Genomic DNA, 17,167 nt, shown 5'->3' with positions numbered 1-17,167 from the left:
CTTACTTCTACCCACCATCAATTTGTATTATTTACACTCTTGTGCATTTTCTTAAGAATGTGTCAGGTTCAATTAGTCTTACGTGGCTTCAGCTTTGTTGTTCAACGTGGCGGAGAGACAAATACACAGACACAGATTTGTTGATGTGATGTGAATTCAATTGGAAGCCCGTAAGAGAGAGAGAGAGAGAGAGAGAGAGAGAGTACAGACACGATAGACAGACAGAAATGTGCGGATGGGCTGGAGCTAGATTCTTTTTGGCAGTCCTGGCAGGCCCGATAACATATTTAATATTTGATAACAAGTTCCCACTATCTATTACACCTTCACCAATAACAGCAGAAATATATGAGCGAGCATGGCAGACAGGGGAGATTTCAACTCGAATATTTCAAACTCAAGGTGATCCCTACCCATTTCCATTCTGCTCTTCATCCCAATCTCTCCCCATCTCTGTCAATTCAATTTTCCTTCATTCCATTCCTTTCTCTCTATTGATGTTCAAACACGACAGACAGCAGGAAATATGGTATCTCGTGACACATAAACGTGGGGGCCCATCATATCATGAGAGACAGGCCGCAGTCTCATTTTACATGTATAGGGATAGACAGCCCATTGTTACGTTGTACGAAGCTCGTAAAAGACAGAATCAAATGCAGAACGCAGGAACTTCATTAGTCTGACAGATCTTTACTTTATGATTTATGATAATTAGACATTTCTCAACTGACATAGTTCAATACTATAAAAACAATTAACCGAGCAGTCAGAAAAGATTTTTGTTTTGCTCAACAACATCATAAATTGTCAAACACCAAAAAATCTTCTTGTTTTTAGCTAACTTTAATTTTAATGTATACAATCAATATATTTAAAGTAAGTTCAATTAAAATTCAATAAAGTGAAAAGCCCAAAAAATAAATTGGCTGCCTATACAGCAAAAAGGCGAAAAAAGTTTAAATCGGTGCTACATGACTAGAGTAAACAGAGAAAAAAAGCTGTTGTCTTCCCTTTTGCCAAATAGGTCGGAAAACTTCGACACCCATAATGCACTGGGCATGTTGCCATCCAAGGATACTCCCACCAGTCTGCTATGGATACGCTTACCAGTCAAAAAATAACTTGCTTTAATAGGAAATACTTCTTAGCAAACTTTTAGTCTTAATAGTGTTGACCATTTCAATTCAAAGAGTAAACGTTAAGCAGCAGGGGCGAGATACTTTCGGTTTCCAGTGAAGGATCTAACGCGTTGTAGGCAATGGATAAAGGCTGCAAAGAATCGTAAATATGGAGAGAATGCTACAACGGAAAATTTAGAAAAAACTCTGTGTTTGTAGTCAACATTTCAAACTAGATGATCAGGAACAGTGTTTTAGGCCAAACAGAGGGGTTTTTTCGCCCAACCCCCACCTGTCGTGTACAGGTAAGAAAGCTGTTGCCAAAGTTTTCCATTTTTACCATAATTCTGTTTAAAGAGTAGACAAAGTACGGTACAATTTTTAGTAATAAACCTACTCACAATAACGGTTTTGTTAATAACCCTCTGTTGATCCAGCTGTCCATGGGCGGCAATACAAAAAAGTATAATCTGTAGGGGTTTTTTTTAAGAAAATGAGTAATCCGGCGAACTTTTGCTGACAAATGAACCTGAATTTCTTGGTCCAGGTAACACGGAGAGCAATTAAACGTTGTTCATTTACATTTACTACCGAAACTATAACAATAAAAAGCAGTGTGAAAATCGGCGAAGTTACACTGTAAATGTAATATACCTTAATTCAGTATCAATCTATGAATTGGAATTGTCAGTGAAATTCTGAATGGCACACAACACTATGTTTCCTTTATTAATAATAGAAAAGAAAATTTTATTTAGGCAAGAAACAACCAGTGTGGACAACATATTGTCAAATTAATCAACCTGTGGGCTTGTTTATCAGAAATCTATTATGGGCTAAATCCCTTCATTCCAGTTATGAGGAAATAAACAGTTAGGGTGAAACCCTTAATTATAAGGCAAAACAAAAGTCGAACAAACAGGCTATTAGCTCCTTCCAAGTAGAAATTCAGTCTGGGTGGCCTTGTTATGTGAACAAAGGATTTAATTCCATGAAAATAATCAGTTTACTGATTTTAGCTTTGGGAAATCACAGTGTTGTATGGGTTATCTGATCTCTTAGCACTCACTTCTTTCTGTGAAAGCAAAGTCCTCATGTTCTCAAAAGAAGTGGACCTCTTCAACTTGAGCAATCACTCCTAGATGAGCCAGACAGGCTATTGATACAAACACTGGATAATATTTAAACATCATAGATAAAAGCCATTTTGTGGCTTTTCCTTGGAGAACTCTTCTTAGAAGCTTTCCAGTGAGGTTTTTTATTTTTGTTTACTGGCTGAAACACAAATTTACAATGTCACTATGCTGCCCTTAACGCTGATACTTCTGCCTTTATTCATTTTGTATTACTTTATGTCTGCAGACAATGTTTTTTTTGTTTTTTTTGTTTTTTTTTCTGATGTACTCGTTTTGTTCAATTTTCTTCTCATCCTTATTGTGATGAGTCATGAGGCAATTGTTGGGCAATTTTGGCTGCCATCAAGGCTGAAAGGGTCTTTGAAGACATTACTAGCCTAAGACTTATTAGAGGACCAACTTCATGTTTTATTCTCGCTTTTGAATATAGAAAAGCCAGTCACAGTAAGCGGACAAGAATCCACAAAAGACAACACTGGAAAACAAACTGAGACATGCAACATGCCTGTGATTCTGCTTTTTTGAGTCTGATAGCAAAGGTCTAAGCACATCCTCAAGGCAAATTAACAGAGTTCATGGGTTTGACTCCGTGTTCCAGGAAAAAGACCAGGGTGACAGAGAGATGGACACACATCTCCATTTACCCTTGTTATGCACTCAGACTTGGGGGAAAAAAATGCCTGGCTTAAAGTGATAAACAATGTTTCACACACTCTTCAGTTTAAAGAAATAGTTAATCAGAAAACAAAAAATCCACTCATTTATTTACTCATTTTCTTTTTCTTTTTCTACTGTGAAACAATAGTATAATCTTTTGAATCTTGCCCAACAAAAACAGTTCATAGAGACCTGGGGATGTCAAGCTCCATAAAGAACCACAAACCTTTATCTGTTATGTGGTTCTTTACCCATAATCAGAGCGTCTTCCGTGTCTGGAATGAATGTATTCTTGAGTCTATAAGGTCAAAATAATATAATAAGATAACCTTGTTTGAAATGAGTTTGGCTAAAAGAAAATTTTGGTTTCGTCTATACTACTAGGTACTTATACTATATTGGCTGGGTTAAATAGAATTGCATTACTAAAAAGAGACTAAAATACAATTTTCACTAAAGTTTATGCAAAATAAACTAAATGTCATCAGTTTTCGTCGACTAAAACTAGACGAAAATAGTCATGGATAATTCTGACTAAAATAAGACTAAAATGCTCAGACTTTTAGTCGACTGAAACTTGACTAGACTAAAAAGAGCATGAACGTGACTAAAACTAATAAAAACTAAAATGACAGCTTGACACAAAGACTAGACTAAAACTAAAATTAAAACAGGCTGCCAAAAACAACAGTAGAAGGCACAAAACAGAAACTACAGAAAAAGCTAAACAGAGTCAGCAGGAAGTGCAAAGGAAAGGTAACTAAGTACACATAAACAGAGAGAATTTAATTACGGGCAACTGCTAAGGGGTTGAATGGAAGATCGCCTGAATGGTCTCAAAATATAACAAATGCAAGAATTGAGCTTTAAATGATCTCTCTTGTTGGCTCAGTTTTAGCAAACTAGCCTTAATGTGGCACCCGCTGGGACTGTGGCACAGCTCTGGCTTTACCATTGATCAGGACAGTCTGCCATCTTCCAGGCCCAAAATGTGATTTAGTGTGCTGACACCCCGTTGAGTGAAAACTACGCTGAGAAAGAGAAAGCTCATCACCTCATCAAATGCACAAACTATTATGGCAGTCGTTCAGCCATTGGTTCTAAAATACAGAAGCAAGATGTCTATGACACCCTGCATTCAAACTCTTTCACTGTTAATGACAAAAGACAAAACCTCCGTGCTGTTATTATAGTTTTACAGTGTATCATTAGCGATACACAAGGAGGTCTATAACACCTGGAGAAAGCTATCTGTTAACATTCCCATTCCCTCTTATTTTAAATTGTCACATAGCACACAGCGGAAAGGTCAAATAAACATTTTCAGCTAGCTTTGGTGAGCTGACTGCCTTTGCATACCTCAAGTTGAGTAGCCTGCTAGATTAGCATACCAGTAACTGATTAGCCTTCTAGCTACCTGCTACAAGTATAACCAAAAATGCTATTCTAATTATCTTGAAGATGATAATCACAAAAAACGTGATGTTTTTGAATGGGCATTACAAAATCATTGGCTATTAAAGAAAACAAAACAAAAACATGCAGAGACATTAGCAACAATCGTAAGCTGTGATGTTGCTTTTAAGAAAAAAGAAAAAAAAAAGAAGTAGTAATGCACCTTAAACTTTTAACCAAATCCAAAATTTAAGCTTTCATTCTTTATTTGAGTTTGGGTAATTGGGCAAGTCAGTAAACTGTTCAGAGTGTTGTGTTCTCAGGTGATAATTTAAGCTAGTCATTGTAAAGATTTTTGGCAACAAGCCACCTCCCTATTTCAGAAATTTTAAATATCAATACTCTAGGGGGGAATCACATTTCCTTAATTCTAGCTTATCCACATTATGTGCACAAAATAGATGGTGAAATCCGAACTGTATTTTTTAGTCCAAAAATACAGTTCAGTTAAAGGAGTGAATGAAAACGAGTGAGTGAATACAGACAGCTGTTGAGTGTACATCACTTGTAAACTCGTTATTGCAGTGCAATGTGGGATAGAATGAGTGCACTCGATAACGTTCACTATGGATACGGACAACACTACAAATAAGGGTATAGGGGGCGATTTCGGATTTAGCCACTGTTTTGGTCAATGATTTCAGCTCTCCAAAACTATTTCAGCCGAGACCAAAAAATATTTTTTTTCTGTTTGATCTGTTGAATGTTTTTGGTTGCCAAAATTTCAGTGCGTCACTAAAAAGGTAAAGGTAAAACAAATTATTAGCGACATGTATGTTGCTTACAAAAATTTATTCCGTAATCATACACAGCTTATTTTAAAAGCCGTCAGTGAAGATGCTTTATGAACCATCCAATACCAAGGGCTAATGGGGTCATGCTAGCCAGCAGAATTCCTTGGTTTATGGTGAAAAATAGGTTTTCTTCATGTGTGCACTCAGCAAAATTCAAAGCGACACCAAATCGACTGTGTAGGCACACACAAACACAACAAATTCCACCTATTGTCATGTCCCCTCCACCTTCACATCTTGTTGACTGGCGGGAGGACTATTATTTACACATGAAGGCCACATCTTTTCACTGGCATGTGAAAGTTAATTAGGTTGGAGAGATTGACAGTTCACGATAAAGCAAACACTACTCAACTTAATTGCTTTCTGACAGCTGCGCAGAGTTTGCAGAAAGGAGAAATTGAATTTATGGATGAAGCCCCCTGCGTCTGCTCAAATGCAGACCGACCATTGACACCAATCGATTGGCTTGGGGGGCATGAATGAGCTGTCATTTCATAAGCAATGATGGTAGATTGTGTCTCGTACGTAATGGTACAGTAAGGAAATTAGGTTACTAGTTGACCAAGACGTGTCAACACTATTGACTTGGTCTATATTGTGGGCTTGTCCAAGCCCTACAGCACTAACCTAAATTCATGCCGAGATCAATGCTAATTAAACAGTGCAAAGGGCATGACTAATAAGACAGTAGCTCCATCACTGGTTGTGTAATGCCTCTTTGTGAGGATAATCGACGTCTGTGTATGCTACTGTTGGTCGAGCTCTGATATAATATCTTTGTGTCAAAGCAACTTTAAGGGCACATAGTCAAAAAACAGTTTACAAGGTCTGCCATTGAGATTACAACCGCTGTCAGTCATATTGTTCATTTGTGGCATACTCTACAGTATCAAGGCAAACATGACAAATTAGCTTAGAATCCGACATTTCTGAAATGTTTTAGAACGTGATAGCTGGTTTCTAGCTGGTTTTAAACTGGACATTAGCTTGTTGACCAGCCACGATGTTCAAAAAAATAATAATAATAATAAACATTTTGACCATCTTAAACTGGTATGACTAGCTGGTAGCTGGTTTATTGCTGGTTCAAGATGGTTTGCTAGTTTGCACTAGCTAATGACCAGGTTTAACCAACTAACTACAGTAATGACCATCAAAGACTAAGCTAATGAGCAGTTTGTACCAACTAATGAGCATCTTAGACTTAGACCAACTGATGACTAACTCAGGGTACGTTTACACGACATAAAACTGAGAAGTTTTTCCTTTGAGTTTTCCGCGTACAGGCGACACCATTGTCAAAACGATCCCATTCACACGAATCCGCGAAAATGAAAACGTTTTTAGTTGAAAAAGTTTTACGTTTTTAGTTGATTGTGTAAACAGCCCCTTAGACCAACTAACAACTCACTTGGACCAGCTAATAACCAGTTTAGACTAGCTAATGAGCTGTTTTTACCAATTAATGATCATCTTAGATCTCATTTGGACAACTTGGACCTACTATTGAATCTCGTGGACCAGATAATGACTAGTTTAGATCAGCTCATGACTAGTTTGTACCATCTAATGAGCATCTTAGACCAACTGAAGACCAAATTGTATTTTCTAATGACTCTCCTGGAATAGCTAATGACCAGTTAGACTAGCTAGGACGTGCTTCAGTTTCCAGTAGGATTACCATGATACTTTGATACTTTGATAGTGGGCATGGTATTTATACAAATTTTTAAAAGTATCTTTGGAGAGTACCATTACCCTCATCTAGTGACCAAAAACATCCTCCATTTTGTAAATTAAGCATTTAAACACATCCATAAATATACTGCATACGACATCAATCAATGTCAGACAGAAAGAATAACTTACAAATGTCCTAGTTTGTGTAACCAACCATAAAAGACAGCCACTAAACCATAATGTTGCTCACCTGGTACTCATTTGGCCAGAAAGTGCTGACTGCCAGTTCCACCTGGTGCCACTGTCGTCCACGTGAGCCAGAGACATTCCATACGGGAATGCCAAGCGGCCCACCGTTGACCCGCACATAAACCCGCAGCGCCCCCGGGCTGTGGCCGTCTCTGCTGTACAGGAAGTAGCTGAACTGCACGCAGTGCGTGTCGTTTTCGCTTAGCGTCTGCAGCAGAAGCTGAGCCCTCTGCCCCGCTGCATGCTGGGAGGAGTTGACCATCATGTAGGAGCCTTGAGGAGGAAGAAAACACAGCAAGAAGGAAGAATCAGCCAAAGGTCAGAACCATCACATACAAACAAACACACTCAAATATCAACTATTAAAAGAAATAGTCCTAAATTGAATATGGTTCCTCACACAAAGCAATCACTTCACAAGGCATGGAATAGCCTATAGCGCACGGGTCATATGAACCTGTTTTATGATACATTTATGTTGCGTTTTATCCTTTGTGGAGGTTAACATTCACTGTATGCTCTCGTTATATGGGAAATAATGCTTCTTTCATGTTCAAGAAAGACGGAAAAAAGTCATACGGGTTTGGACTGACTTGAGGGTGAGTAAATTATGACAGATTTTCTTTTTAACGATTTGTTTAACATACATAGTCACTTTGGGTTTCGGTAATAAAATATAGTATAAAACAGAAATCTGAAAGCAAGAACATGAAATATTTTCTCTGAATAAGAAAACATTTCATATCTTTGTGTGGCTACAAACATTTGTGGAGAGCTTTAGTGCATATTAGAGTGTGCCAGCTTAAAGAAACAGGCACACATACACTAAGCTCAGAGAGAATAAAAGAAATTGAGGGGGAAATAAATATCCAGCTTCTCTGCGGAGCATATCTGCTGTATTACAGCCTACTCAGAAACTTCTGTGTAGTTTTCCCATTCCTACTTTTCAAAAGCTCTTGTTTGTCTATTTGTCTCTTTCCGCAGACTATCTCTCCCTTCAGTGAGTTCACAAAGGATGACAATTTTGGCATTACTCTCTCAATACAGAGCACACAGAGAGAGAGAGACAACATACAGCACGGAATACTAAAATGTCTTTCATGCTCTTTTTAGCCTCGAGGCTCTCTGTCTCTGCGGAGTGTGACAAATGCAAAATTTCTCTGTACAAAGACAGAAATTTGTGAGGTGTTGGTATAGCAACAGGCACAAATACTGTATATATATACACATACTGTATATGACTCTTCAATTAGGGGAACTTTTCTGTTCCCTAGGATGGTTTTAAAGACAAAAATTATTATAGATATTCTTAAAAAAAAAAAAAATCTAATGAAAATAAAACATTCTTTAACAATCATTCTAGCTTTCAAGGATAGATTATATATATTTTTTGTTAACATGAACAGTTTATTCTATGAACAAGTATATACACTATCATTCACAAATTTGGGTCAGTAAGATTTATATTTTATTTTAAAAAAAATCCACACCATCACATACATGAACTTATACCATGGTCTGGGTGAATACTCGATTCTGATTGGCTGCAGGGTGTCCGTTAAAAAGTGATAATGGACACCTAGGAAAGGCGTCCCGTCAATTTGCCTGATGACAGTTCTAAATGATTGCGCTGGCTCAAACTCACTGATCAACTGCTGCGGTCGGGTCGCTGTGGCCACGTTGCTTGGCAACGCCTGTATACGGGAGATATTAAATAGTGCGCTCGACTTAAATAAAAACCCTCACGATTTTTACTCTAAAACACATTAAAGTATTATTAATTGATTAAATATTTCTTTCTTTCGTAAGTAACCATGGTATAAGCGGGTTAATGCCCTTCGAGGTGTCCATTATCAGGTTTTAATGGACTTCGGCGGAGGCAACCGTCCTCCGCTGCGCGTCGGACGGTTCACGCCTCGCCGTCGTCCATTAAAACCTGATAATGGACACCTCGTCGGGCATTAACCCTTACATAATGTATACATAAAGTCCATTATAAGAACATGTAATGTTTTAACATAAAAGGTTTAAAGAAGTTTAAAGTCTCAAGATTTTATATAGTCAAACGTCCTTAATTGAGCACAATCTCACATGCAAGCACATAAAACAACATTCGGCCTGCTTGTTATTAATCAGAGGACAGTGGGACGTTGGGGTTAGGAGCTCCATTTGCAAATTGAGGCTGAGTGAATAATTACATATGAACCATTCATATACATGCACATGAGGAAGAACTTCTAACCATGGTTTTTCTGTTTTTCTGTTTTTTCAACCGTCACTCCATCCCAAGGTCTTTGTGTTGATTCACATGAAAAATACGAGACCGGACCAGACTGTCCTTGTTGCCTTGGTATCAAATGAGTTTTTATATGGTCTGACAGAGCAAAACCTTGATTAAAAGACAACCTCATTTTCCTAAGCTGAAGGTGAACAGCTATGAATTACAGTACCAAGACACTTTACATTCAAGTTGAAATGACAGGTAGAAATCAGCTAGGCAGTGGGCAAAAGACGGCATTGTGTTGGGGACACTTTCTTCAATCATGTACTGATTAATAACAGCTTTTTAAATGCATACTGGCCGCAAAAAGTATTTGAATGTAAGCCTTGCATACAAATGTATGAATGCCTTTGTATTAAATAAAACATCAAATCAGACGGCATTTATTTTAAATGGTATAAGCACAGAATTTACCACAACATGTTCAAGTATGAAAATCACATGTACACACACTTTTAAAAAAAAACTCGTAAAAAGGATCATAACTAATAACTAATAGCTCTGGGACCAAGCCCTCGCCAAAGCACCTAGGACATCTCTTGATTTATGTATGTCTGGGTGTACATGTGTGTGAAAAGCCCTGCTCTCTCAAGGCATTCTGGTTAATTAGATTTCTCAAGCCTTCTTCATATTGCACTCTAGAGACATCTGAAGAGCACATCACAAGGAAGAAACGAAGGATGGAAAAGGAGGGAACACCACTAAATCTACAGATAAAGAGTGATTTAACTGTATTAAACATGCACCTCAACCCACAGAGGAGCTGTTGAGAGTCACTGTAAGCAAGGAATTATGACGTTCACGAGGTACTGTTGATTTTCTCAAGCCCATGAAGGTAAAGCTGTTGACTTTGATGAAATGGCTAATTAAAGCTCTCAATACTGATGTAGCTAAATTGCTGCCAAATTAATAAACTAGATGGACCGATATATGGACAAATTGATATATTAAGGATGTACAATAAATCAAATAACAAAAAAATCCATATAAGTCCAACATCCAGATATAAGTCCAACACTAGAAGCAAATACTATTAGAGCTTTTTATCTAGTAGATATAGTATAGCATCATTTTTTATGAGTGCTGGGCAACGATTAATCGCAATTAATTGCATCCAAAATAAAAGTTTGTGTTTACATAATAAGTGTGTGTACTGTGTAGAATTATTTTGTATATATAAATACAGACACATGCATGTATACATTTAAGAATTTTTATTTTATATATATATATATATATATATATATATATATATATATATATATATATATATATATATATATAATATTTATATATAATATAACTGTTTAAATATATATACAGTATATACATGCAAATATTTCTTAAATATATACATGCATGTGTATTTATATATACAAAATAATTATACACAGTGAACACACATATATTATGTTAAAAACAAACGTTTATTTTGGATGTGATTAATCGCGATCAATCGTTGCCCAGCACTTCTTTTTATATGCCACCGTTCTATTGTAAATATAAATATTTTGACTGCTGGTATCACATATTCAATAGAGGGGTGAAGGACGTCAGACCCCGGAAGTCTAATTCGCTGCTGGGTCTTTTGAGGTTTTCCAATGGGGTTTTTATAATGGAGTTTATAAATTTATGAGTCAAATAAAGCCTGTGGTGAACATAACTTGACGATTCTTTGACGTTTTATTCTACAACGTACACTGCAGTGCACACACTCACACTGCAAACTGACTTATAGTTACTTCTTAAAAATATTTTCAAAAACAAGTCTCTGTGCAACAAGCAGCAGCTTCGCTCCTGAATTAATCTGCATTTCTGAATTAATCATTTAAATAAATGATTCAATGACTCGCTCAAAGACATTTACTTGCTGCCACCTACTGGCATAAAAATCCCCACCATAACTAATACAAAGATTGTGAATATAATGTCTGGCTATCATAATCTTCTAAAACATTTCTGCATCTGAACCAAAACAGAAATGTACAAGAATACATTTATAGATAATGTGATATTTTGAGAGATGTACCGATTGAACAGACAGAACCAGACAGCCAAATAGATGCATTCATATTGCTTTATTATAGTGCAACCAGCACATTCAAAAAAGCTTCCACTAAAACAGTGGAAAACACATGGCGACATTTGAGAGCACACTCCAGAACTCTCTCAAGGAGGCGCTGATTGAATTCACAGCGGAGAGTCTGTGCTTCGTCATATCATATTGAATCTGAACCCAAACAACAGAGCTGACCATATATCTCAGCCAGAGGCCCCAGAACCCATCTGAGTACGCTGGCACCCTGTCCCTCTCTTTCTCACAGGTGGGAATGGGGCAAAGCACAATATATTGGTGCTGACATTTTGCTTCGCGCCATCTTCTCCTGCTTTCAGATCAGAATCCAATCTCTCAGAGCCAGCCTGAAACCTCAGAAAGCCAGGGCGGCTGCCACAATTTCTCCCAGAGGACTAAAATGTTGATTATTCAATATTTAATTTCCCTTAAACCATGAGCATTAAAGGATTTTTTTCGGCATAATTATGAGCTTTATCGACAGCATCTGTGGCACAGAAAATTATTTTGGCTTGTCCCTCAGTTTGTAAAAACAGCAAAAAAAAATATGTAAGGGACAAGTGTACCAGAGGCATAAAGAAGAAATGTGAAGCTAGAATTTTGGAAATGGTGTGATAAGTGTATGTTTATGTATATTCCAGTGCTATAAAATTGTACACTGTATATATCACTCACAGACAAAATTGTATTCATAAATAAAAATAATTTAAAAAAAATTACAATTTACTAGTGCTGTAGCGGTGCGTCGATGACGTCGACGACGTCATATTTTTTGCGTCGACGCTTCTTTATTTATTTATTTATATTATTTTTTGTACCATTCCCGGAGGTACAGCTCGCCACACACACACCGCCCGCCGTGTTATTCTGTCATGTTTTCTCCCTTTCTCTCCAAACCGTGACAAACGCCAGTCTCCTTTCTCTGCAGAATGTGATAAATCCGCTCAACCAATCACAGCGCACCATTCCACGCATTGTAAACAGTAACGGTGGCGCTTTGAATACACCCGGCATCCTAGTTTTCCTTATCTACTTTGCACTTTTTGATCAACAAACAAACAAAAAAATGAATACATTTGACGGCATTGATGAACCTGTGGTGGATTCTGCCGAAACGTAAGCCATCGAAATCTAATAATTTACGTGAGGAGATTAACAAGATGAGGCACGCGGGAGGAAGAGAAATGCCGACTGTTACTTGTTCTCACACGACAGCGTCAAACTTATGTCGAATGCTGACACGTGAACCCCAGGGGATCTTTTAAAAAACTTTCAATTCTTGTAACTTACTCAGTCAACGAAAACCGAGCAGGACCAAGCCATTTTACAGCTGATCGCCGTCAAAAAATTTCAGAAGGTATTTCTTAGCGATGGCTGATTGGATGTAGCCTATGTTTAGTCCAGTACGTGCTAAATATAAGATTAGTATTAACCGAGTTCAGAGGCTGTCATGTGGATCAACTTACTTTGTTGTGTATTTTCAACAGTTTCAATATGAAAAATAACTTTTATATTGATTCAATGGATTAATTGCATTTAAAAAAAAAAAACGTGTTATGAATTTATTGCATTTTTGGGAAAAAATCATCTGTTTTTATAATAAATCTTTGAAAATCAAAATATGGATTTTAATTATTTATGTTATTATAACCTAAAGATGCTATGTGAAAGTTTGAAACAGAAAATAGTGGTTTTCATCTTGGTAAAGAAAATAAATGTTTTACTCAAATTAATCCAGATGGATTTATCACGTTTATACTATATTATTCAGAAGTAAACATTGTAGCTGACAGTGTGTTTATGTCAGAATGTTTATTTTTTAAACCACAACCTTCTAAGTGCTTCTTTTACTGATGTATTTAACAATATCTTTTGCATTTCTCATCCAAACAACGTCAAACTTGGCACTACACTTACTCGTGCCCAGACAGCTGTCGAGTTTGAAATCCATCGGAGTAACGGTTCAAGAGATATGCGAATAACAGACAGGATAATTAATTCAAATTAGTCGTTAGATTAGTCGACTAATCGATAAAATAATCGCCCGACCAATCGTTTAATAAATAATCGTTTACCCCAGCCCTACAATTTACATTGTTATTTTACGGAAGAGGATTAGGGCCAAGCAATAAAAAATAAAATATAGCTGCGAGCAGCGATTGCGGGCCCAAGCCGGTGGCGGTGCCGCCGGCTTTGGCCCTTCATCGCTGCTCGCAGCTATATTTATATATATATATATATATATATATATATATATATATATATATATATATAAGACAGAAAATATTACTTGTCTTACCTTATTCTGATTTTATGATACACTCAAATTATTCCACAACATTGATTAACGTTGATTAACCCGTTGATTAACCGGTGGTAAAATACTCTCACCGTCACATACCTAGTATATTTTTATATAGATACAATAGGCCTACCTGATTTTGAACACAAGAGGGCAGTATAGCACTATGAATGACATGACTTATTTATTTTTTGGACTAAAAAAAACATTCTGGCTGTTTTTAAACTTAAACAATTATTAAATTGAAAAAAAGAATAAAATGGGTATAGTTCTGATATCTGTATAATTTTATATAGAAATAAATGATGTATAATTACATTTCTAGAAGATATGAGGCTTTTAGTTTTTCCTTTTCTGACATTATTTAATCCCTCACCATAGCAAAACCGTTTGAGATATTTATTATCCGTTCACAATTTAGCATCTTTAATGTATTTTTTTATCGTGTTGAAAAAGTTTGGTGTGAATAAAATAAACCATTTATCAGGGGTGGGTAAAAATTCAGAGGTTGATTTTGCAAAGAAATCCACATTTAAACCAAAATATCTGACTTCCTGTTGCTCGGAGATAATGACTGTAAATTAGAAAGTTGTCCGGCTCAATGAGACCAATATACGTATTGATTTTTTAAACTGTAGGTAAAACTAACCCCCCCACTTTTGTCAAAAGCATTTTGAAAGTGATACACTTCCTGCTGCCAGTTGGTGGCGCTATAACGGATCGGCTGAATTCTCTAGGAGGAGGCCATTAAATTCCACAGCAAGCGTTTTCCAAACAACCCATAATAGCCGACTTCCTGTTGAGCTGGCGTAAAACTTGACCAAAGGAAAGTTGTTCGGCCCGATGAGATCAATATGTGTACCGAGTTTCATATTAATTCAGCGTGTTTGATCTATGGACCAAGCGAGCCCCCCTGCCACGCCCTTTCTGTAAACTTTGCACATGTCTACTGGCTAATAAATGTGATGTGTCCGTCGAGTTTCATCGAATTTCAAGCATGCTAAGAGTCTCAAAAGCATCAAAAAATAATATTAAAGTTTGATGCGTTGCCATGGCAACAGTATCTAAGATATCAATAATCCTTTCACAGGTCTACATCTGCCGTGTGTCTACATTATACACAAAGTTTGAAGCAAATCGGGTAAAAATAAGAGAGTGATTTCAAAGCATTTTGAAAGTGACAAACTTCCTGCTGCCAGTTGGTGGCGCTATAACTTTGACTCATAATAGTCACATCCATGTGATCGGCCTCTTACAACGAACACACTGCTGAAGTTTCATCAAGATCAGTTAATGTATGCAGAAGTTATAACACACTTCCTGTGTCCCATTATTCGCCATAAATTCGTTTCCTTGCCACGGCCAAACCGTTCGAGATATCAAAAATTCGTTCGCAAGAATTCATCCTCAATGTCTTGACTTCATTCAAAAAAAAGTCAAAATACAATCTTGAGAATAAACTCATTAAATATTGAGAAAAAAGTCGTCGTGTTTTGAGAAAAAAGTCGAAATGAAATGTAGAGAATAACGCATTCGATCAGTGTTCATTGCATAGCCTACTGATAGAGGACATGGCAGAGTTGGATCACTTAGTCAAGCAATATTTTAGACTTTCTTTCAGTAACAAAGAATATAACATTCTTAGGTCTAGGTCGGCTAGGTTTTTTTAGAAGAAAAAAATCAGTCCAATTTGCGCAATGTACTCGCTTTTGTCCAACATGAAATTCATCGAGGTTTCGTGGTTTCCCAGGATACCATAAGACGCATTATTAAACTTGTTGATCAAGGTGTGGAATTTCGACGAAGGAGACGCTTGAGAAGACGCGAGTACACTTGCGCTGGCCCAAATGCACTCATATGGCATATGGACAGCTATGATAAATTAAAACCGTACGGCATTGCCATTAATGGCTGTATAGATGGTAACAGTCATTACATTCTGTGGATGGAGGCGTACACAACCAACAACGATTAATAATGTGTCTTATGGTATCCTGGGAAACCACGAAACCTCGATGAGGTTGATATCAGTAGGCTATGCAATGAACACGAATGCGTTATTCTCTACATTTCATTTAGACTTTTTTTCTTGAAACACAACACAACATTTAATGAGTTTATTCTCACAATTATTTCGACTTTTTTTCTCAAAATTTAACAAGTTTTTTTCTCGAAACACAACGACTTTATTGTCGAAATTGAATGAGTTTATTCTCAAGATTGTATTTCGAGTTTTTTTTCTCGAAATTTAACGAGTTTTTTTCTCGAAACACAACGACTTTATAGTCGAAATTGAATGAGTTTATTCTCAAGATTGTATTTCGAGTTTTTTTTCTCGAAATTTAACGAGTTTTTTCTCAAACACAACGACTTTATTCTCTAAATGTAATGAGTTTATTCTCAAGATTGTATTTTGACGTTTTTCTCGAAATTTAACGAGTTTTTTCTCGAAAAACAATGACTTTATTCTCGATATTTAATGAGTTTATTCTCAAGATTGTATTTCGACTTTTTTTCTCGAAATTTAACGAGTTTAATCTCGCATTATAGTGACTTTAATCTCGAGATGGTTATTATTGCTTGGCCCTAATCCTCTTCCGTAGTTATTTTGTTGTTTCCCAAAAAATTCTGTCAGACTTTTAAATGGCTGTAAAGGCAAAAAGATGCTTTTTGTTCCCAGAATTGTGTCCTTACAGCCTCTATCAGCAGCCTCTAACCTCCTGTATAGTTTCATTACAGATCCATAACTATGTGTAACACGGTGATACATTAGTTCAGTCAAAACGCATATCATTTTAAACCTGTACATTTTTAGAGAACTTTTCTCTGAAGAAACTTTCTGATAACAACAGGTCTTACAAATAATGCCTTATGATTAGGTTTTTGTCCTCACTTTGAGTCTATTACTGTTGTTGAGTTGATTCGCCCAAAAGCACGATCCTGTTAACTGTCAATATCAGGTGCTAAAATAAAGGTGACGACCAAGGCTGAACACACAAGAAAAGCTCATTCGAGCTGAGATAATTTGATTTATAAAATGATTACTGTTAGAAATGTTCAGTGTGTCAGTAATTAAGTAAACTGATTCTGTCTTATTGCTCGAAAAGAAAATGTTTCTGGTGATTGTTCAAAGGTTAATTGGGTTTACAAAGCTACTCTCAAGAGCAGTCAATAAAATACTCTTGTAAAGACGATTCAACGGTTCACAGTAATTTGTGGCATTCATAAAACATTTCCACTGTGTTTCAACTAAGTCTAGGGAAACGTAAGCAGTAATGGATCAAGCTCCTCGTTGTATTAGAGATAGACATCATATATCATTCCATGCATTAGAGATCATACATATTCAATGATATCCTTGAAAATGACCCAAAGTTTTATTACCTAGCATGACTCCAGGTTAGCAATTATTCTG

The 17,167-nt window shown here is 36.6% G+C and overlaps 1 protein-coding gene across 16 annotated transcripts in view; it reads right to left on the bottom strand.

Moving 5' to 3' along the window:
- Nucleotides 1-17,167, bottom strand: part of ptprub (protein tyrosine phosphatase receptor type Ub) — a 214,266-nt gene that overhangs the window by 90,670 nt on the left and 106,429 nt on the right. For all 16 annotated transcript variants that reach the window (XM_084089916.1, XM_084089908.1, XM_084089909.1 and 13 more), the window contains exon 3: nt 7,097-7,368. In XM_084089916.1, coding sequence (XP_083946042.1) covers nt 7,097-7,368 — 272 coding nt within the window. The remainder of the gene's footprint in view (nt 1-7,096; nt 7,369-17,167) is intronic.

The sequence above is a fragment of the Abramis brama genome (assembly GCF_963993115.1).
Source record: "Abramis brama genome assembly, chromosome: 17".
NCBI classification, from domain to species: domain Eukaryota; kingdom Metazoa; phylum Chordata; class Actinopteri; order Cypriniformes; family Leuciscidae; genus Abramis; species Abramis brama.
The sequence above is the reverse complement of the archived record's forward strand: the minus strand, read 5'-3'. Positions and strand labels throughout refer to the sequence as shown.